General features: G+C 37.8%; 1 protein-coding gene across 2 annotated transcripts in view; it reads right to left on the bottom strand.

Annotated features, from left to right (window-relative positions):
- grik4 (glutamate receptor, ionotropic, kainate 4) overlaps positions 1–24,260 on the bottom strand; it is a 296,763-nt gene that overhangs the window by 131,396 nt on the left and 141,107 nt on the right. For both annotated transcript variants that reach the window (XM_088427398.1, XM_088427399.1), the window contains 2 exons: positions 14,542–14,706; positions 8,410–8,507 (listed from right to left, as the gene is read on the bottom strand). In XM_088427398.1, the coding sequence (XP_088283524.1) occupies positions 8,410–8,507; positions 14,542–14,706 (263 nt within the window). The remainder of the gene's footprint in view (positions 1–8,409; positions 8,508–14,541; positions 14,707–24,260) is intronic.

Here is a 24,260-nt window from a genome sequence, read left to right as displayed (position 1 = left end):
TGTACCTCCTGTGAAAAAAATAATGACTTAACATATTAAAACATGCTGTCAGAGATTGATTTATTAAACTTTAGAACCCTTCAAACCTCATTTTAATAGTCCACAAAAAATAAACACACTAAATTTCAGACCTGTTTGTTTTATTCAAAATGAGTTCCTGGAGTTCCTTCAAGTACCCCAAGGGGTACCCGTACACCTATTTGAGAACCGCTTCCCTCTAGTTCAGTCATAGAAGGACTCTAAAATGACTGCTTAAGTCTTAAACCCTGACCGGACTGTGGCTTGCGAGACTTAGATTTTCTTTTGGCGCGCCTTGACTATTGGCCTTGAGAGTCAAGTTTTTCCGCATCTCACTTTGTGCAAGATGTCAACCAGGGCAAAAGCTTGTGGCCATTTCAAATACAAGCTTTGGCAACAAAGGCGACACATACAAAAGAGTACCGTGACTCGATGAAATTATTCGCGCGGTTGCTGTTGGGTGCTTGTGTTTGCACAGGTGGACAAGTGACACACACGTACACACAGTCTAGAATAGAAACCTCTGCCTTCCAAAGCCTATTTGGTATTTATTTAACAAGTACAATATTTTAGAGTGCCACTTTCCTTATTAACTCATTTATGGATACAGATGTTAAAAATCTATTTTATAGGACTTGCAGTGAATTAGTTAATTGTTGTGCTTGCCACTATATAATGTCACTGGTGTCATATCAAAGAATAAAAATTTTATGTGGTACATAACTGATTGAGTTTGCCATTTCGCAGAAGATTTAACTCAGTCACTGCCAAAGACGGCTATAGACGTCAAACATTCATTTTACTGGGGTTGGCAGTGATTGTGTTTAAAATCACACTAAGAAAATTGAGATAAAATGCCACTTCCACTAATTTCAATCGGGAAACATATTAGTTGTTATTCCTGTCAAGTAAGGAATCAAACTTGTGTGATGCATTTTCATTGGTCCACATAGTGGACCCAGAGGTTACGGCTTGCCAGGCTCACGTTTTTTTCATGTTACAGAGTGGAATACTAAGATTTTCGCCCCCTCTTCACGGTATTTTTCCCACTTTACGGCATCAACATCTGCCATGAACTGTGGGGTTGGCTGTGTTAAGGTTGATTTGCCTCCCTCTTCAGGTGTTTTTAAGGTAATTACTCTTATTTTCTGTTACATATATATATATATATATATATATATATATATATATATATATATATATATATATAAGCAAATCTGAATGGAATAGATGTGCTCCATGGTCCTTCATACATAAAATATAAATTTTAAATAATAAATTTCCTTAGGTAGAATGGGAAGCCTTGGAAAATGGAGCATAAATTCCAGTCAGCCTGCAGATAAGCAACGATACTTATCTAATGCATGACTAAATGTTTCTCATTAGAAAATATAAATCTGCCCTTGCACAAAATTCTGACCCTGAGCTCCGCACGGCTAACTGCAAAGGATGGAAACAAAGCAGCAGCGTGGCGCTCGCAGTTAGCTTTCCTCTCCACAGTGGCTGCCCCTCCATTAGTTACTGCGAAACCCAGATGGGCTCAGTCCCGCAGTGGAGCTCGCATGCGCGCCAGCAGATCGAGATTGATAGGCGGCTCTCAATGATGTGCCGATCATCTAGCGGTGTCTGTCGGTCTCAATATTGCAGCAAATGTTCCACACACGCCGCCGCGGGATCGCGCGGCATCTGTGGCCTTGCTCTCGCAGTGTGGGATAAGCTTAGTGAGTGTGCACAGTGGAAACAGGTCATACACCCCAAATCTCCCCAGCAAATATTGTTCAGGGTGACTTGCTTTCACCTTGAGCAGTGAAAAAAAACGATGATGTATTCGGAGAGTGACAACCGCTTGTCACATTTTATGCCCACTTTCGCCAGATGAATCATTGATGCGCTAGGGCTTACATACTTGAAATGAATTGCTTTAAAATCATAAAAGCCACCACAAAATGAGTGATGTTTCAAGAACCATTTGTACATTTGAACATTTTCCAGGCTCATTATTTTGCAGATTTAATTGGGAAGTCAACCAAAATATTTTCTATGCACCCTCACTAGTCTAAACGTGCCGTTTTGATATATATTGTATTTATGAAATTTGAATTAACAAAATCCGCCTATTCTTATTCTTATCTCTAGGGACGGAAATTTTGCGACTTGAAATTGTCATCATATTTGCTCAGTTGGAAGGACTAATACCAGTTTTCCTATTTGCTCATGTGACATTTGCAAGCTGAGCTGTGATTGTGGTTGCTAGGTAGTTGCATGGAACATTATGAGCATTCTGGGTTCTATAATTTCCCTGAAAATGTAATACAGTATTCAATAAATTCTCATCCGGATTTATTAACAAGTTTGGATGCTGCCAAATGGAGGCATGCAAAATTATTCAACGCCACTTAACAAGTCAATGCACTCATCATAATCCAACTCATTTGCTCTTTTCCACAGCTAATGTAGCAAAACATGTATACACTACCACTTTAATTGACATGTTGCTCTTCTGATTTTCGTTTATCTAAAAATGTTTTAAATGTTTCCATGAACTGTGTGCAACGCGCTCACAGATGAGTAATTGCTGTTTGTTGCATTGAAATGGTGTTTGAGATGTCCTACTGTGTGAGTGGTCATTGAAGTCAACTGTGAGGTTGAGTACAGCATTTACATTCTTTTGCTTCTCCGCACAGCTATCAATCATTGAATGAAAGCACCTTTTTTTCCAAAACCTTGTTCATGGAACTTAAAAAAAAAAAAGTCACATTATTTTCAATGAAAGAAGCGATCAGACTGAACCAACATCCGATTCTATCCTTGTTCACACGCAGGAATATTACTAAAACAGAGGATTGTGTAAATGTTTTGTCTCCATCTGAATCAATTAAGAATGTGCCGGTTAGAGAACACAGAAAGGTATTCCGTTTGATCCGTTTATTAATTGTGGTCTTTTGGCATATACACATAATCTTAAACATAATGGAACACAGATAATGCGCAACTTTGGATACTTATGGCAAAATGTACTCAAGGTGCGTCACAGGGAAAAGGAAAAACAATTTCTTGGAGTGCATTCAAAGTTACACTGGCGCTGTAGTCGCTGACTGCTCACAGTGTGCGACATTTGAAACACACTTAACTTAACCCACAATAAATACATCATTTATGAAGGTGAACACAAGATGGTATGAAGAATTTAGGAAGATGAGATTTATTCTGTTTTGCTTCAGTTTTTACGTTGTTGCCAAACTGTTGGTGCGTCCTATACACACTAACATAGAAAATACCAGAATTTTAGCCTAAAAGTAAGGGTGTGTCCTATACACGTCTGTCCTATATTTGGATATATTTAATTATGGCAAATGGGCTGAATAATTGGCTTTTTTCCAAAAAAAAATGAGCACAACCATGGTAAAATAAAACTGGAACAAAGCAATGGGCCTGCCAAAAGCTGAAAAAAATGTTTTTCACATTTAATGCATTTACACTAATTGTGGCCAAGGAGGTTGATCTACTATATAAAGGTAAAAGGTGTACATTCCATATGTACAATTTATTTGCAATAACTTAATAAACTACTACATTTCAATTTACTTAAGTCTTATGGAGAGAAATCACATATTCACAATTTAACAAATCTCATTGTTCACAAGTACACGAACGTGTAAGACATTGCCAGTAACTGTCTTCACACAATATAGGTTCACCTTCAGATTCTTAATAGACTGTGTTTACAACATTCTATTAAGTTTGCTCTCTTGAATCCTTCTCAGAGACTACCTTGTTATTGAGATTTTGGTTAGCAGCAGATTTCAAATGTGCTCAGCAGGTAACTCTTTCAAAGCTGTGTGTGAACAATAGCACATTTAAACTGGGGTAATTACAGACTTTTTGGTCTAACAGTAAAAACCAAATGTCTATAGCAGGGGGATGGTGTCTATTAGAATTTCTCAAAGTGCTGTCTCTCATTGGCCTTTTTTTTTTTTTGGAAATATTCCCCGAAAATGTCATTTTGAATATTCGTGAGTCTATAGATTTTGTTCTCAAGGTATTTTCACCACTTTAATTTGGTTAGTATTGTGTGTGGGGAAAAACGTTTTTAATGTAAACATCAGGCGGCTGATTTCTGCAGACCAATGTGATTATATTTTTAGCAGTTTTCATGACAGTGCTTTTTCTTTATTTTGACTTTTTTTTTTCCTTTTAATTCACTTAGTTTTAGGGATGTCCAGATCTGATATTGGTACTCGATATGCATCTGGAAGAAAAAAAAAAATATGTCAAGAATTGGTGTGTGTATTCATGTGTTTTGTTTTTGAGGTTGGTATTATTTGGAAAGATAGTATTGCTGTATCTTTCTGTATATCTTGTTTGATTTTGTTCGTTTTGTGATAATTGACAACCACATTGAAAGCGAACTGGTTGTCTCATGAGGGTTTATCCTCTCAATAATTTAAATGAATTAAAAAAAATCTAAAAAAAAAAAATCTGATATTAGCGTTCAAACTCGAATTGTGATTTTGCATTTCAAAGAATATAATTACTTTTTATTGACTTTGTTTGGGTTATTTCTCAGGGTCCTTCATTCCATTTAGTATTATTTTCTTCAGGGGTGGATAATTTATTTATATATGGAGTGCTTGTTGAGTGTAAGCATAAACAAATATTTAGTCAAGTGTAATATATTAAACTGCAAAGCTCAAATAACTTTTTGATATGCTATAAAATAAATACATTTAAAACAAAAATAGAAACTTCAAAAGCTCTTGAAAAATGTTAATGACTTTGCTAATTTGCTGTAGTTATAATTTGATTTAGTTTTATAACACTCGCTCTATTCCAATTTTTTCAAATTTATTTTGAATTATTTCATTACTTTTAATTATATAGAACGAAGATCACCCCGAAGCAGGCCAATTAATAGATGACATTGTGTCTGCCTGTATTCCTCAATTCTGAGGGCTTTTTGGGGAGGTGGCAACTGATAGGGTGCCTATCTGATTCGGGATGCAACATTAGGCCACTAGCCAATCTTCTCATCTCCTGCAGAGCATTTTCACCAAGGCCTGCTGCAGACTATCAAATATTCAATAAAGGTTTATTTCCCAAAGGCAGGTTCCTCTCCCATGCTGTTGGATGAGGCTGATTTGCTGCAGTTTCTGAATTATTGTACATTCTGGATAGAGGTAATCGTGGTTGTGGTTATACCCTCTCCCACACAGGCAGTACAATTTTCTGATGGAGCTTTAATAAACATTGATGCTTTATTCATTCATTAACACAAAACTTGTTATCCCTCTGGTGGATCTTGCACAAGTTATTTTTAATGCTGTTTTTTAATGCAAATTCCAAGAATTTTAAGGCTGACATATGACAGCAAATGCATACGTTGGATATTGATGACAGGAATGATACAGTTCTCTTTTCAAATTAAGAGCAAATCAATTGGAATGTGGAACAATGTATGTCCTACAGCCTATTTAGTTTATTCTAAATCACAATTTGTCACCAAACCCCACAGATATAAATATAACTTATTATCACTTATATATTTTATAAATGTTAAACTGGATTACAGTGACTCCATTGCACCATTTTTGACATTTTGCATGGATGTGCAATGCCATTTGTGATAGAAATTTCCAGGAGGGGTAACTTGGCAGAAAAAACATATTTCACAAGGGATCGTCATTAAAGAAAAGTTGAGAACCACTGTTCAGGCAGACCTTTGTAATCATACTTGTGTGCCTAAATCTTCAGCATTGATTTGAATCAGTTTATGCTTCCGGCATTTAAACGCCTTCATTAGTCCACGAGCATGACTAAAGGATAGGAAACACATTCAGAAACCTGAAATTCAAACTATGGGAGTGGAGGCACCCCGAGACAGCAGCCTCTGCGGCAGTCCGAAGTGGAAGTAAGGTGTTCATAATTTGAATGGACCCTATGAAACAAATATTTTTTGACAGCCATTTCTCACCAAAATAGGGACACTGAGGTACCTGGCGATACCATTTCACATGACAGGAGGATTAGAGTTTTTCACTGCAGGCTGACATTTAGTTAGAGTCCATGTATGACAGTTTCTGAACTCACTTTTGAAAGGAAATAATTCTAACGGCAGGAAGTGTGATACACCACTGAGTGCATTTTTCTGCTTTTGAAATATGATTTGACAATTTGGGTGACAGCTTGGGAAAACCTACCAGCAGTTAGCATTTATTTTGTGAAAACTACGGGCAGTCACCTGAATAAACTGGGTTGTGGGGCAAATGTACATTTATGAAAAAGTTTTTTTTGTTCTTGGAAAAAGTTGTTTTTGTGAAGAAAACTTCACATTTGAAGTGCTTGTAAAGTGAAAGGAAGAATCTTTGTAAATTTCACAGTGAGTTCTATTACCAATAACAGTCACCCTGGCGAATTTGAACAGTTGAAGAAGCCACCATGTATATGAAAAGAGGTTTAAAAAAAAAAAAAAAAAAATCCATAAGAGATTGTCTCCACTCACAAATTCTACGTATGGCCTAAAAGCACAGACTGGCCAGCTGCTAGTCAAATACCACACAGCACAGCTATACACTGAGTCACTAATATACAGTACATCCACTTAAAGCCTTCGGAGGCCTAAATTTATCCTACTGGCTCATCACAGCAGCCATACCGACGCAAGGCCCTTGCCCATATGCTACTTGTCATTGTCATTGTTTTTTTTTTTTTAATCTCGCTTTTGCACATCCTATGGGATGTGTCCACACTCAGGGACAGCAATGTGGCCTTTTTAAGCGGCCACATCAGAGAGTTATGCAAAGGAAAGATGCCTAGCATAAATTAGCAGCTAGTTAGCAGAGCTGGAGTGCTCCATATAGGCTGGCATGACTGTAAATTTTGTTGGTGACAGCCAGGCAGTTGCCGTTCCTACTGATCACATGCTACCAAACTATGCAGACTCAAATCTCTAGTTTCTGCCATGAAATTCATCTCATGGATCAAAAATGATCCGAAAAAAAACCGAATTGCTGAAAAGGAATAATAGGCTATAATTCAGAAATGATTTGAACTGTCTGTGCGCATTTTCACGCACGATGCATTTCGAAACAAATGACAACCATTCTCCCATCACCTCCAAAAATCTGCGAAGGTTGCATTCGATCATTGTTTGTATCTCAAGTGAAATATGTAAAAGCCGTCTTTGTGGCTCTTCAATATTGAGAGAGCGGGATTATCACAGTGGGTGTTGCAAAGCAGTCAGTTCAGACAATCAATGCCAAGTGACACTCCAAACAGCAGGCAGTCAGATTCTGTTTGCTTGTTTGACAGACTGAAACATGGCTTGTAGCACATGACGTAACAAAAACTGCCGAGCGCGAATGCTGCCCGCATACTGTAGACGTACGGAATTTGCATGTCATGATAATCACATTAAAAGCGGATGATTGATTACTGCCTTTTACAGTGCACATGCTGTGCATCATAATATTCCTTGAATGACAATTTTCAATTATTAATGGGCTGTTTTATAGCTCTTTTAACTTCCATGTCTCGACGTGAGAAACGTTAGAGCGAGCGCAAATTACAATGAAAAGAAAATCTTTTCACTGTTTCTGGTCAAGCCATCATTTGATTTTTCAATATCAGTCGTATAGCAGGATTTTGAAAGGCCAGTCAATGAACACAAAAATGAATGATGTACGTGTATTTTTATTGACATGAACTGGCATTTATTGGCTGGACTCGCTGAATCTCTGATTTCCAACACACATCCATGCATGTGGAGACACCCACACGTGCACTTTCAGTTTAACGCTTAAGTTGAATGAACGAAATGAACAATAAGGGCAGACAAATGAACCTAAATTTAAAAAATAGGCAATTTCACACAGCATGAATTTTCTTACAATCTCATTAGGTACACTTGTGGGCACGGAATACATTAGGACTGCCGCGCCATAGATTGCAAATATAATTATGTTCAATTTTGGTCACAATCAGAGGCATTCATTGCGCAACATGGTTTTAAAGTAATGCCATGACATTGACACTGAAGTGGTCCTTCATGTGCAAAGAGCTGGTTTAATATTGCTGTTAAATAGATGCCTGATATAGCCTAAAGTCATTCATTTCTTAAAAATGGGTGTTGAGACAAATTTGGGAATCGTTTCCATTCATTGGTTCATGATAAATTACTGATAAGTTACTGGCGGAAATCGTGGTGAGCAAAATAATCTGATTAGATGGCATCTCGATGCAATGGAAGTCAAGCAAAGCAATTTTGAGTTCATTTTCATAATGATGAGACTTTCTCAGTAAAATAAAATCCATTGAAGTGTACCAACAAAACATCATTTGTGTTCAATCCAAATTTGCATTGCATAACAGGGCCTTGTGAGGAAATCCACTCACCTCCTTCTCACCGCAGATATTACTGATGATAGAGTTGGAGGCTGGACTGGCAGATGGGCCGAGGACCGCGACCACCCCCTTGGACATGATTTGACACACTGTAAAAGAAAAGACAAGTTACTAGTAGCAAACGTTTGATAAAACAACCAAAGAATACCTTAGAAATGCAACACACAAAGCAAATTTGTCATGACAATACAGGAGTCACCAAAAGCAAGAGCGAAATGATATCCTTGCTCTTTCTTTGGCTTGTTGTAGGATGTCACTTTTTGATCAAAGTTAACCAATACTGCACTTGCTTTTTGCGGTGGTTTTCGTGGGTGTGGCACAGGAGGGCCGGTGCAAGCATGTCCATATTCGACACTGGTTGCTAACATGCTATTATATTGAACAGTACACCTGGTGACGTTACATGAAGTCAACATCAAGTAACAATGATCAGCTCTCTAATATGATTTTTTTTTTTCTTTGGGGAAAGAAGACAGTGATGGCAACTGTCAATGTATATAAAACAGTTGTGTCAAACCTGTGGCCCGTGGGCCAAATCTGGCCTGCAAACGGGTTTAATCTGGCCAGTAAGTATAAAAATGAGCAGCATTTTTCAATATATGAAAAACTTGAAATATTTTACGATTAATCGTAATGGTAAAGTTTTATGATTAATAGTGAGGTTGTGCTTGTACTATTTGGGACAATAGTTAAAAATGATAATACGTTTGTTGTTTTAAATATTATATAAATATATATAATTGTTTTATTTGTCCTGCCATTTCGAAAAGATTTTCCATGATATGACCCTCAAGCTTAAATGAGTTTGACACCCCTGGTGTAAACGGAGCAGTTTGTGTGGTGGAAAAGATAAAGAAGTTAAACACAACTAATTTAATACACCACATAAAAAACCAACGTGCAACCCCCCTCCATTCCCTATAAAAAAGGAATTTAAATGTTTTACTTGGTTAGACCGTTGCTCCCAAAGTCACTTTAAAGTTCTGATGTTGTTGTTTTTTTCAAACACAAAAATGAAATGAAAAAAAAAAGAAATGGACTGACCTGAGAGCGAAAAACTGATTGGAATTTTCAATTTTCATACTATTCTATGTCAGTAATGTTCTTGTTTCATGACAATCAGGTGTTAAAACAAATCGACATTTAACTAATGTATCACTGTTACAAATATTGGATTATGATTTCATACGGATGGATGGATGTTCCCATGGGAATATTTCATAAGCACCATCCGAAATGGGATGGACTTTTTCTACTATAGCTTGTGTGAGGAGCTGATATCAATATGAGTGACACATAAGCATAGATGGGAGGGAACAGATAAACAGTATCAAAGAAAAGATACCTGCGGTGAACCAGAAACAGGCGGTGATAACCTTCTGTTTACAATAATATCATGAACTCGGCTTGCAAGTTTTATCAGCTTTACCTTTGGGGAATGAATAGTAAAATTCTGACTTTTACTCCTTATGGTATGCAGACCATATATTTTAATCTCCCATTCCACAAAACAGACATTTCTTGTGGGTTTATAATCCCTGGCTTCCAATTAAACTTCTATGCCCAGTGAAGCGAGACAGACATAAGTAGTAGAACTATGTAAGTATGTGTGTGTGCGGGCGTGTGCGGGTGTTTGTGTTTGTGTGAAAGAAGTAAAGGAGGGACACGTTTCAGGCCTGTGTGGTGTATCCAAAGGCAGTGAATCGAATGATTAATAAGTAATCCCTCAGTCACCCGTGAGGCCTGCAAAGACGTGCATATGTGCACGTTTGCACTTGTGTGCCCATACGCACATTTGCACCTGTTTTCATGGCTTCAGCAGATTATGAGGCTGAATGATGTGACTGCGAGCCAACACGCTGAGACATTTCCATTGGCACAGGTAGGAGGTGTGCATTTGTGTCTCCACATATTTTTTGCATCAATGGTGCTTGGACTCACTTTTCTATGACAGCCACCAAAGTCCATTTTCTTTGCTTGACATTGATTTTCACTGATCAATACAGGCTATTTCAAATGTTTAGTTGGTTGTAAAAATGGACAAAGACACACAATGATGACTTGAAACATTCTTGTATAAAAGGCCACTGACATAAATGTGCAAACCAAAACTACAATGATGGGATGTTGTGAAAATAAAAACAGAATAGGATTTGTTGCTAAACTGATTCGTTTATTGATTACTTTTTAAAGTCACAAGAAAAATTAACAAGCTCAACAAGACTAAAGAATGCTGCAGGTTTCTCTTTCCCCTTGCTCAGTGCTTCTCAATTATATTTTGCCAAGCACCCGCAGGAAAGAGAAAACCTGGCTATACATAAGATTGTTTTCTACAAAATTTGTATAAGTATACCTAAACCTGTATCCTTTTTAATATTAGCAAAAGAAAAAAAGCAATCTAAATTTACTTTCAACAAATTATCATGAGTTTTTACAGTGTTTATATGGGTTACAGCTTAGTCTAAAATTGAAAAAAAAAAAAAAAAAACGAAGCTCTGCCCTAGCTTATCTGAGATGGACGGACCCAAACTGGAAAAGTGTACCGTGGTCAGATGAGTCCACATTTAAAATTGTTTTTGGAAACAAAAACAAAACAAAAAATCATGTGGAACATTATGAAAAGTCAAATTTGGCAACAAAGCCACTGGACTTTTGAGGAAATGAAATTGTAAATCAAGCAAGAATTCTTTCTAAAAAGCTTCAAGAATTAGCCTTCTCAGTTATCAAATTTTTATGCAGGCTTGTTAAGAGGAAACGTGATGTAACACATTGATGCGCATGCCCTTGTCCCAGCTTTTTGGGAATGTGTTATAGGCATCAAATTCCAAATGGATGAATATTTGGTGTAAAACAATATGTTTCAGTTTGAACATTTAAAAACACAGTCTTTGTGTAGTATTCACTTGAAAATGGGGTGAAAACAATTCACAAATCATCGTATTCTGTTTTTACTCACGTTTTACACAACATCCCAACTTCACTGGCATTGGGGTTTTTAAATTATTAAAATGCATTTGTGCACCAATGCTGTTTGTATTTGTCATGACCCATTTCAGAAGATCTAGTTCTAGACTGTCATCGTGTGGTGTATGTGACTCCCGCAGCGACAACTGCAGAGGAACTGTCAAAGTCAAACTAAAGCTGTTCCTTGATGCTAGTCGACCTCCATATTCAAAACTCATTCGCCCAAAGTAATCTGAAGTGGAAAAACTTCCAGAGGCATCATAAAACATTGAACTGCACAAGTAGTGTTTTAACACTACTACTTAAAATCGTAAACTGGCATACAAGGGTAAATAAGGGTGTATAACGAAATTAAAATGAACTAAAATCACTCAACGTTGCTGAAAGGGCAGATAGAAATGATACTGCCATCTAGTGGATTTTTATACATATTCTCGGAATACTAAGTTCATTTTTACTAAAGATGTGTTGCTCTTGCACAAAGAAAAAAGCTACAATGACATGAAATTAATACTGTCATGTACAGGGGAAAAGGATTTTAGGAAAACATTTTACTGTGATTTTTCTGAAGATTATTGCAGTTCAATGCTATTTGCAATATTTTACCCAAATGTATCTTCGGAACTAAAACAGGATGTATGTTAAAACATGTTTTTAAAAATGACAGAAAATGTCATAATTTACTATTTATCCAATAATGCAACAACACCATATCTTTACCATCCATTATTCTTTTCTTGGATTTTTGCCATTCATATTTTGCACTTTTATGTACATTTTATGATTAAATCTAATTACCATATAAAAAATTATCTGAGCAAAGCAAATCAGTTGAAAATCTGAATTTTGAGATCAATTGTGCATGTGCAAAATTCATAACACAGGCATCTTATTTTTTTTTTGTCTACATGCATATTAATCATGATACAAATTTGCTTTTCATAGCTTTTGGCTCTCTGCAGGTTTAGCCAGACGTCTATGCAAAGTTTACTCTACACCCTTGCTTATTTTTTGGTCTTTTCTAGCTCTAGCGATTTGTGGAGAGTCACTATTGATGCCAATAACTACTTCTCGTTTGACTTTGGTGAAAACATTACATGTTGGTAGGATACTTTTGTTTTTCACCACAATTGGAGAGGGAAGCTTTTTTTGCTGCTGCTGCACACAAGCTTAAATATGACAAATATGAAGGTCCTGCTGCGGGGGGGCAAGTTAGCCTTGCGGGTAGTGTTGCAATTAAACGATTTACTTTGGGTCATCACACATTCCCTCGTGGTCAACTTCTGACCAAAAAAAAAAGAAAAAAAAATAGCCCAATAAAAAGCTGATTCTTACATGCATGATTCGGCTTTTCAATTGTAAGTTGTGTTTGATTTCCTGGCAATTCCTGGCACAGGCGAGTGCAGAAAAGGATTTGCTGGGTGAGAGCGAGGACTTTTTAGATCAGGTACCCGTCGCTCTGTGATATTCCCATCTAACCGCAGCCACTCATCCATTCCTAATCCAATTTCTCCCTCTAATTGTGCATACTGTCGCACACACACACAAAAAAAAAAAAAACATTTGCCAAGTGTACACAGAAAATCCTGGCACACCAACCTGCTTCACTGTAACATGTATGAAAAAATATTGAGAAAGCTCTGCGTGTAAACCAGTTTTGTAAATATTGGGGGAAGTGAAGCAGGTTTTTCTCTTGACAGTGCTTTCGAAGTGCCTCTGTCAGTGATAGCAGAAAAGATTCATGCAGAAAATCAATGCAAGCACGCTTCACTCATAGTTTGAGTAACCACGTAATGCATATCTCCAAGTCTTATGGTATTGATTTCAGATACTCCTAGATTAAAACATTAAAAGGAGAATGGTCAGCATGGCCAATTGCAGGAGCACACAGCACTGGAAAGGCAATTTCCGTTTGATATATTTAAATAATATTGGTTGACAGGAGAGGATGTTTATATGGATGGCATGTGTTTGGTGGTCAGGTAGAGAGGCCAAGAACTATTCAAGGTTGCATATTGAATATTGTGCGGAATTCACTGAATGCTACTGAAACCAAGCAATATTTACATTATTTAACAGCACTGCTCATTTGATTTTTCGTTTGTGGAATATTTTGGAGGAGTGATATTGCTTGTTTTATTGAATCTAAAAGACCCAAAGCAAAATGGTTTTAGTTTGTGCTGTGGCCTAAGACTACATTGTCATTTCAGACTGAGATTTAAACTCGGTTTATGTGACAGCTGAAGGAAAAGAACTCGCAAAATGTAAGACTATTTATTTGTATTTTTTGGTAAACAAATTACCGCAATGTTTATTTTGCAAGTAAGTTTGAATTTAATTAACGGTATAATTTAATATGTTTAATTGGAAAATCCAATTAAGGACTTTTTGATGATGCATGAACATGAACCTTGAACACCCTGATTTGATTAATTCAATCAGTAATTGCTTTTCCACACCTTGCTAGGCAGCTAGCTACACTACTGGTCAAAAGGCAGGACTTGCTAATGTTACTGAATGGGAAATTCCATCCAATCCTTTGCGAGTCTATGTCATAAAAATAGTGATTATCGGTGAAACTGCAATAATCGTTCAGTTGTATTTTCTTCTGCAGCTTCGTCATCGCTGCTAACTTGAGATGTTCTTTGTGAATAATAAATGACACTGAGCCAGGTCGGGTGAGTATGCCGGTGGTCCAGAAGGAGTGTGTTCTATTCAGCCAGGAACTTTTTTTCTAAGAATTAATACACAATTGATTTGAAAGCTAACTTCAGACTTGCTTTGCTGTGGGTGGTCTGCTAAAAAATGAACGACATACACAAACAACACACTAACTGAGGTATTATGTTACCATGGCCACCCCACTCTCTTGCTGCACCCCTGGTCTCAGGAGGATATTGTGGTGGTCATTTTTTTTTTTTAATATGAAAGTGCAACTACTAAACCAACTCTGTTTAAGATGGCTGTTGGCATGAAATCAGTCCTTCCATAAACATCTCATACAATGAGGTTGAGACTTTAATGTGTGTTCTGATACAATATCAATCCTTCACATTTCATTGAAGCCATATAACTTCAAATCAGGCTCTTGAAAGATGACCCAAAAAAAAAAAAAAAGTCAGCCCATTCTATACTGTATATCACTAAGCTTTAACTTACTTGTTTCTCCCATTTCATATTCACTGTCTCGGAGCAGCTCAAAGATGTCCACTTCCAGCTTCCCAGTGACAGAGCGATTACTGCTCCTGTTGATGCTGTCTTTGGCCAGCGTGATGGCCAGACGCTCTCCTCTGCTGCATTCCATTGGGTCATCAAGGATAGCAGCTGCAGACAGAAAAAGAATTATTGACTACAGTGATGAATGCAAAGAAATAACAAGTGAAAACTATCTTCAAGTTGGAATGACATTTGATTTGATTGATGTCTTGAAATCCCTTTCCCACCACTTCAGTGGCTCTTAAAGAGGGCTGAATTAATTTCAAAGTCCTTCAGTGACATGTTGCTTGCTTTTCTATGAATCACAAGAAACGTCAGATTGGGACAAAAGAAACAGTTTTACATTCACACTTCCATCGTCCTTGATCAGTTGTTTGTGTAAGTGTAATCGTCGGTCTGTCAGACACTTATTAACGGCACTTTGGTGATCACTTCCAGCACTTCCGTCATCATTTGCGTCACCCCCCGCCCAAAAAAAAGAAAAAAACTTCCCTATGAAAATACCAATTAAACCTCCTAAATCAAAAGCCAAAGCTAAACAATAATAAACACTAAACCCACACCACAACGCCTAGCATGCATGCATCAACACGTATGTTGAACGCTGTAGATAGGTGTAATGTCAGTAGTCCGTAAAAAAAATCTGAGACTGTGTACAGTATGCTTTTTTGTTCATGAAATCATGACTGAAATGCACAAACAAAAGCACAAACATTGACTTCCGGGCCATGCTTAGCTAGCTTAATGAGGAGAATGTGTTGCTCAATGCAGTATGTTAATATTAACTCTTAATTGCTCTATACTTATGGTCTACACTCGATGCAATTCGTTCATAGCTTTGGAATAATTTCTTTGACATGATAGTAAAGAACTTTGTCCTGGGTACCTTTGGGTAGTAAACATTAGATTCTAAAATTGTCATTCAACAACAAAAAGAAGTGATGTGAAGTCTAGTTCTTTACTGATAATAATCGTTCTGGGATCAAAGTGATTATTTTATTTGTATTTTGTTCACGCTCCCTTTTGGAGTTAACCTACATTGCAAAACATTTGTGGCATTCTACTTTTACAGGTTTGTCTGGTCCTTGTTTGCCCACCCACGAGCTTTTGTTAGCCACACCAAAACTGTTATCCTTTCTTGATAAAAGTAATGGAACCCATAGGATCTTCACTTACGCCTTTGTTTTCCCTTCTGTTTTTCTCATCTCATTAGTGCTAAATTCCTTTGACAAGAACAAAATGTGCGAGATCACCCCCAAGCGATGTTGAGTCACAAAATGGCACATTGCTCACGTCTGCTACATGTAGCCAATCTATCCAGACTCATAGGCATGTGTCTGTTAAATGAAACTTAGAATTCTGACATGGTCCCATCTTATGGGAGCTGACATTTAGGGCCGGTCAATATGTGACAGATGGCAAACAAGGAAGACTGATTTCACATAGAGAAAACATGAATAGTGCCTTGATCCAGTAAAAGCAATCAATGAGTTGCTAGAAGGTGTGCTAAAGCTGTGGACCACGGAAGAAAGTCTTTGTGACGGGAGGAACTAAAATAAAAAAAAAAAAAACGGAACCCTCTGAGAGCGCAAAGCAGCAGAAAGTGATCTTCGGAGGTCTATTAGCGTCTCTCACAGATGCAATCCTTTTGTAAACATGCACGCCTGGCTGATTTGCTACGCAACACCCTTTGAGCATTAAACGGCACCAAAACTATTAAGCAAATCAACTTTTTCATCTGCAATAATAGTTGAGTTAGGCAGACTGGGAGCCTTTATTGCATGGTGCAGTGCAATTACTGCATTCAAATTTTATGCACTACAGCAAGCACATAGAGTTCAGCTGGACTCGCAAGGGACCCATTTGGGACTGTTGGCCCTAATTTGGCTTGTGCTTCTCAACAGGTGCATAGTTGGGATGCCAATAGCTGCAGCATCGACAAGCATGGCATGACAGCACACCACAGTGTGGCACAAGTAACCCTTAGATTCAAACAAAGTAGTTGTGAAGAGTTCTAGCAAAGGGTTACAGAATTGGATACCAAATTCTTAGTGAGAACATCATTGTCAACATATTACCGTATTTTCCACACTATAAGGCGCACCTAAAAGCCTTAAAAAAATTAAAAGCTGAGGGTGCGCCTTATAATCAGGTGCACCTTATATATGGATCAATATTGGGATTGGTAAATGGGGAATGAAGTGATAAAGTAAGCTTTACCTGTTTCTTTTGTGTGTTTACCGTTGAACAAGATTGGTCATATTGACTGAGTTATTATGCTATTGAGAGTTTAGAGTTATTATTTGAGTTATTATTGTTATTACTTTGAGTATTACTATATTGTGATTGAAAAAGTTTTAAAATGTGTCATTAATTGAGGGTGCGCCTTATAATCCGGTGATAGATAGATAGATAGATAGATAGATAGATAGATACTTTATTCATCCCCGTAGGGAAATTCACATTTCCAGCAGTATCCTCAAGTCGAGATATAAAATATGAGAAATAAAATACACAAGGATACACATAAGTCCAGTACAGAAGTATACTTAAGGTGCTTGTTAACAGTGTAAACAGAATAGTGTGAATCGTTGGAGTCTAGTGCAAGTATAATTAAGGTGCTTGTATAAAGTGAATAGTGCAGTGCGGTGCGCCTTATATGTGGAAAATGATTTTAAAATAGATGATTGTGCGCCTTATAGTGCGGAAACTACGGTAATACTTTTTTTTTTTACATATATACACAACGGTATAGAGTCACGACAGCCTGGCAGGTAAAAACAATTCTTCAAGAAGCCAGCCTTAAAGGGGGATTTTGTGATATTTAGACAGCGATTAATTAAAATAAAACACTATAAATTTTAATAAAATGTAAATAAATGTGTTCTATCATGTCGTTTTTGTGTATATATCATGATCTAGTAATCGCTGATTATATTACATGGGACGCGCCGCTTGTATGGAGGCTGTCATGTCTCGTTTAGGAAAGCGAAGGAGGAAAACTTTCACCAACGTAATTCATACTACATTTTGGATGTCAGTTAGTGTGCAACCGAGTGAGTTTCTGGTTTGTTTGGTTTCATGATGGTGCACAACAATCTGTTAGGGAGTTAGGATGACTACTTATTCTACGCATTCAAGTTCACTCACCAAATACAAAAGAAAAACACCAGCAAATACATCACACCACAACAAGAATTTAAATTGCTCTGTGGCTTCCCTGTATCACAGACTTCCCGCTGCATGCCTGTTGTTAATCCTCGTGTGTCCTGCATTCTACTTTAGAGGTAAGAGTTGTTTTTGGAGAAAATGTGGAAGTGTTGAATTTTGACCATGGAGTCCATACTGTGCTGCGCTTGTGTCAGTGCTGATGGACTTCCCAACTTTGGCTGTGACCTCCATGTTTATATTGCCGGAAGCCCAGAGTAACTAACCAGTTGAAATATTTGCCCAGGTTTTGTAGATTTAGATGCTAATTGTATACATACAATTTGAATTAGTATTCGCTCGCTCGATCGGCGTATGCTTCCAAAGTATGGTCTCTCTGAGAGACCGTACTGCGCGTGCTGCATTCATGTAACAGCTGTTACGTAACGGCAACTCTTAATACAAACGATGTGGCTTTAAACTTTTTAATGTCACTCTTAGTTGAAGTTTTGCCACTTACTTTTGACTGAAAATTAATCAGTTAATCGGAGTTTATGTAATGACCAATAATGGCTGAGATAGGCACCAGCAAGCCTGCGCCCCTTGTGAGGATAAGCAGCAAGAGATAATAGCTTGGATGGATACTAGCTCTATTTACTGGAGATCCATAAATCTGTATTATACACCCCTGAGGTTGCCAAAACACACATAACAAAGTAAGCAGCACAAAATCCATTGGATTGAAAAATTGAGATTTTATAAAGTATAACAGAGTTCAGTTGCCTCAGTCAAAAAGGAGAAATGAGCTGACTCATTTCTGAGTTCAAGAAGTTTCAGTCAAGGGTAAGAAACTCATTATATTTTTGAAGAATTGCCTAGCTTGTCTATCAAATAAGATGTTATGTCTCTTTGTCCATCAGACCGTGTCCTAAATGTAGATCGAATGAACTAGCTGAAGCTGACTCTACCTTGTATTTAATGGTGATGGTGCTCATGGATGTTGATGGAAGTAAAAGCCATTAAGAGATGGGGAAATGGTGAATAGTTCAAATAGACTTGACCTTTGATCAAGGAACTTTGACGAAGTTCATGCCATGACTTTCATTTGAATTGGGCTTTCTCTTCATGTTTTATTCACAAGCAGAGAGAGGTAACTTGCACAATTTTATTATCTTCACACATCGCACCTTTCTCCTCATGTATGGGAGTTCAAAAAACATTTACAATAAGGAAGGCAGTGATGCAAAAATAAAGCATTTTTGCTAGGGAGAATATCCATCATCCATAGGGGTAATATGACCAATGCCTCAAAAAGAAAACGCATGAATAAAATTGCAAGGTAGACAGACTTACATTCAGTGTAGTTGCGTTGAAATAAATCTGAACAAGTACGACTTAACCAAGGTTTGCACAACAATGTGTGCTTCATGGAGACAAAGAGAAAAGAACATACAGTTTCAAGAATATGACCTTTGCTGAAAAAGGACTGCCCTTTCTCCGCACCTCATCAACTTTACTTATGTTCAAGTTGTATACATCTTGTCCTTTTTTCACAACGTAAGCACAGCGTGAATGGGACTGTTAATCAAAAGGAATCATAGAAAGATTTCTTTCAGTATGACGTGAATGCGATGTCAAGGTTTCTCAATGGCTTGTAATTAAATTTATCACACAAAAGTTACTGTTATGACTCCAATAACACAATAAAATATGCATATATTTACAGTACATAATATGCAATGGAGAAACATATATGTGTGTATGATGAAATTATACTTTATGAAACAAATACAAATTAAATAATGACATCATTTGTGCTTCCTGATTTCTTCATGGTAGCTCCTTCCGGTGTATGTGAATTGCTCACTATATATATATATATATATATATATATATATATATATATATATAAACTCAGAATTATCATTGAGGCAGATCCAACAATCCATCAATGGTTGGATTGACAGAAGGAACAACGTTAGCTACCTTAGCATGAATTTAAGACAGACATGTTGCCTAGCTAGCTAGGACTTAATTTACCTCACTCATTCCTTTGTGCTTTATCTGTGCTGTGGCCGAATAACTTACAGTTACACTTTGTCAATTCAAAATAACATTTTTGACACGTTTTTGTTGAAATTTACGACTTCTTGCAGCGATCCTCAATCCCCAGTGATCCACAATCCACATATTGTTGACTTGAGTAAAAGATACCCATGTAACAATTTACAAGAGTAAAATTGCTAATCCAAATAGCCACTCAAGTAAAAGTACAGGCTCTGAAATGTGTTTTAAAGTATAAAGAAAACTAAAAAGTGTTTTTCCTTGCGGTCCAAAGATTACAATTCTAATATGGTTTCCCCTATACCGTTAAGATAAATAATGTCAGTTATGTTTAAGGAGGGGCGGCTCGATGGAGGAGTGCTTGAGAGTCCCGAGTTCAAATCCAGCTTTCTCCAGCCTTCCTGTGTGGAGTTTACATGTTCTCCCCGAGCCCGCTAGATTCTCTGTGGGCACTCCCACTTCTTCCCACACTCCAAAAACATGCATGTCTTGTTTCATCACTCACTCCTGCTTACACAGTAACACATTAGGAAAGCAACAGCCAGCAGTCCTAATTGTGTGAGGGCACAGAAAATGAAATAAAGGTTTCATTCTTTTTTAATCAAGTGCATTTGCAAACCCTGTGGTGTGCACTACTGTGGGAAGTGCATGTAATGCCTTACATAATTAGAAAACCTTGTTCTCAGAAGACAAGGCGGCAAGAAATTGACTTTCTGTCGTCACATAATGTAATTATAGCCCATGCGTACCTCGCACAATGCGTGCAAATGGGCTGATGTGTGAAGTTGTGTTAACATGATACTGAACGCTAAAAGATAGACTGTACTGGCATTTAACTTGATGGGTAGTCACCTTCATTCTTGTGAGAAGGAAACAATCACTTCATTGCAGTGGAATACAGTCAAAACTGCACTTTTTCACGGAACACTACAAATAAATGTTTACAGTATGGATAAAACGACTTAATAGGAAGGGAGAATAATCGGAACTCATGTTTGAACTCATGTCTGTATTATAGATGGTAAATTAGCAGACAGAATCAGTTGGATGCATTTTTTTAATTGGAAAAAAATCAGACACTAATATAGTCATTCACTAACAGTTAGGCACCGTCAATGTGCCACTATTCTGTGCCATACCATATTTCGTACTGTACTGTACCATTCCGTACCATGTCATCCCATACTGCTCAGTATCACACAACGTCACACAAAACATTGTTATATCCTACCTCACCATACAGGACTATATTGTAGCATACCATAAAATACTAAACAAAAGAAAACTGTACCATACCATCTCCATATGATACTGTGTATCATATGTAACAGATTGTACCATGCCATACCATACGTACTGTGACATACCGTACTCTACCATGCCACACTGTACCATACAAAACTGTATCGTACCTTATTGTACCATACTCTACCATTAAATACAGTATCATACAGTACTATGCCATAGATACTTTAACATACAATAGAATACTGTGCCACACCATACAGTACTGTACCACACCAGGTCATATTGTCTCATACAATGCCATATCGTACTGCACCATACCATGCCATACTGTACTGTATTTTACCATAACCCGACATACCGTTATACTGTTCCATGCCATAATGCACCATACCATGAGATACTGTTATGCACCATACAAAACAATGGTGTATCATACTGTGCCAAACCATACTATTCCGTGACATTGTGGCATCATACCACGCCATCTTGCCATGTGCACTGTTACATAGCATACCATACTGCACCATACCGTATGCCATACAAAACTGTACCATAAACAGTACCATATTGCCAATGTAATGTACCACACCGTACCATAATGATTGTGTTCTAATATTAAATGAATGCAACGTCCACTCAGGAAGGCCGGATCGTGGATTCTAACGCGAGGCGAAAGTGCCAAGCATTTTTTCCACAGTGCTGTCCATTCTAAACATTCAAATTGAAGGAAAAATGCAACACCCTGAAGTTTGCAGAACGACTCCACATTCAGGTTGCTGTGACAATGTCAGCGTGATTACAGGACATCCACAAAGCGTAAAATACACCAGGGGTGCACCTGTCAGGAGAGCACTCAGATTGATGAAATAGGCGCAACCGGGTCACTGGGGAGTGGCAGATGTCAAATAAGACAAATTGCAGGCGATAACAGAAAGCAAACAAAATGTTACAACAGATTCTTGGATGCAAAAAGACAAAACTGCGCATGTGATACAAAAACAATGTGTTGAGTGTTCATTTATTTCAATGATTTGCAATGTTCATTGAGAAGGGACAGCCAGTAATTCAACAGGATGTTGACTTTGATAAACAGGTGGTGCCACAAAAATATGTATTTGGAGGTAGAGAGAGTGTGACATCAAACAGTCTGGCAGGCTTTTACAAAACAAGTCAGGTCACGCAGACGTGAGCTGTCCGGATGGCAGCAGCCCGCCCACTCCACTGCCTCTGAGAGTGAATCGACCACACTCAAGCCATACAAAATTAGATACCATCAGAAGTCCCACGCTGCTTGAATTACTATGTTGGGCAATACTCTCACCCTACTCTCATCTTTTATATCATTCTCTGACACTGCAACAACATAGACACTCAATGCCAATCTCAGAGGGCCCGGATACCCAGAAAGCAATTAATCAGTGAAAAAAAATAAATTAAATCAGCTGAGCCAAGACCAACACTGCAAATCCTGTTGTCCTTATAGCTACTAATCCCCTTCCACGCTTCGTAGCTGCTGGCAAGAATTTTGACATCGAGAAGGAACGGCTTTCATTTGACAGTGGTGCGAGCCTGAGTGAGCGATGGTTGTCACGCAAAGACAACCAAGGGAGTGTGGTTCGCTGAAACTCTCGACACACAGGAGTGGGCAAAAACAAAACACAAAATCTCGAAGTCAGGAGATCAAAACGGATGCTGTTGGAGTCAGATTTAGCATTCATATTCATTTCCAGACAGAGGAGATGAGGACAGGAAGTAGTGTGTAAAGGACCTTAGTGGCATTAGTGTTCCTTTGTGTGTGTTACTTCTCCAATTAGTTTCGAACTTAATGCGGTGGCACTAAGCTGTCTGCTTAATATGATCTCAAAGGGGAATAAAGACGCAAACCTATCATTAATGATTAACATCCTCTCCTTGTAAATACAAGTTAGCAACATTTCAGTTGAAATAAGTTAGGGTTTCAATTTATCGTAGGAAAGAGTTGCTCAGTGGGTGCCAGAAAAGGGATTGGAGTTGTGATTCTGAGAAACTAAGAAGAAAAGGCTGTAGTCACAATTCTCACTTTAGCAGTCTGATTCTTTGTTTGATAGCCACACATGGAACTAAAGATTGGTGGTGTGGTTGTAGTGTAGTGTAGGTGCAGTTGACTCAAAAAATACTCATTCAATGCCCCAAATGAGGAGTACATACAACCAACCAACAAACAGCAATCAAAAAAAGTACCATTTTGACTTGGCAGAGGTTAAAATGTCATTAATGCTGCGGTTTCTTCGGATCAGCGAAAAAGCTGAGGATGTAAACCGGTTTTAAATTGGTTGAGTGGACCGTGGCCACCCTCGATTTGAGGACATTGCAGCAGTTTTAGCAGTGAGAAGAAGCTATTGGACTAAACCGCTTTCATCCTTTCATTGATTATTTCATGAAAAGATCAACTCTAGCTTCTGGATCATAACATGATGACAGCCCTGGAAATATGCATTGTGTGGTGTCTTGCAATGTTAGTGTCAAAGCTGGGCAGAGTGATGACATCATCCTTGAAAGGCTCTGGGGTTTCCAAAGAATGAAAGATGGATACACAAGGGGACAGTACACACTGGACCATGTTCTACCACTTTTGTAGGTCAAAAACACATTGATGGATATGCTTTACTACCCAGAAAGGATTCCAACTTTTAAGTAATGGCTGTGTGTTCATACAATAGAGTATAGTGCAGCAACAATGCAAGCACTGTATCTTTGAGGCATACACTTTCAAGAAAAGATAAGAAAAGCCTCTAGAATTGTATCTAATAACAGGAACAAAATTATGTATTTCCTTTATTTAATGACAGCATGTAAATGTTCTATTCTATTCTAGCCCTGGGCTGCTGATTTTTACTTGACTGGTAAGAGTGCATTCCAGAAACGATAAAGCATTGCTCCAAGTATGCCTCTTTGTTATCCTTGACGTGTTTGGTGAAAATTTGTGTCAGTGCATCACAGTAAGAAATAATTTTCAGCAGGGAGACACTTTGACACAACCACTGGTGAAATACTGATAATGCTAATTGTTGATATATAGCTGCCTAGATTTTGTAGATTCGATGCGATTTTGCACTAAATTTGTTTAAAAGTTGGTTGTCAAAAGTTTCGTATGGGTTCTGAGAGCAAGACAAATATGGGGACAAGGCTGATTATAATGAAAATGAATGAATAGGTTTAGGCAG

The sequence above is a fragment of the Hippichthys cyanospilos genome, chromosome 11 (genome assembly GCF_059441005.1).
Source record: "Hippichthys cyanospilos isolate Australia breed blue-spotted pipefish chromosome 11, RoL_Hcya_1.0, whole genome shotgun sequence".
NCBI classification, from domain to species: domain Eukaryota; kingdom Metazoa; phylum Chordata; class Actinopteri; order Syngnathiformes; family Syngnathidae; genus Hippichthys; species Hippichthys cyanospilos.
This window is presented reverse-complemented; position numbering and strand designations above follow the sequence as displayed.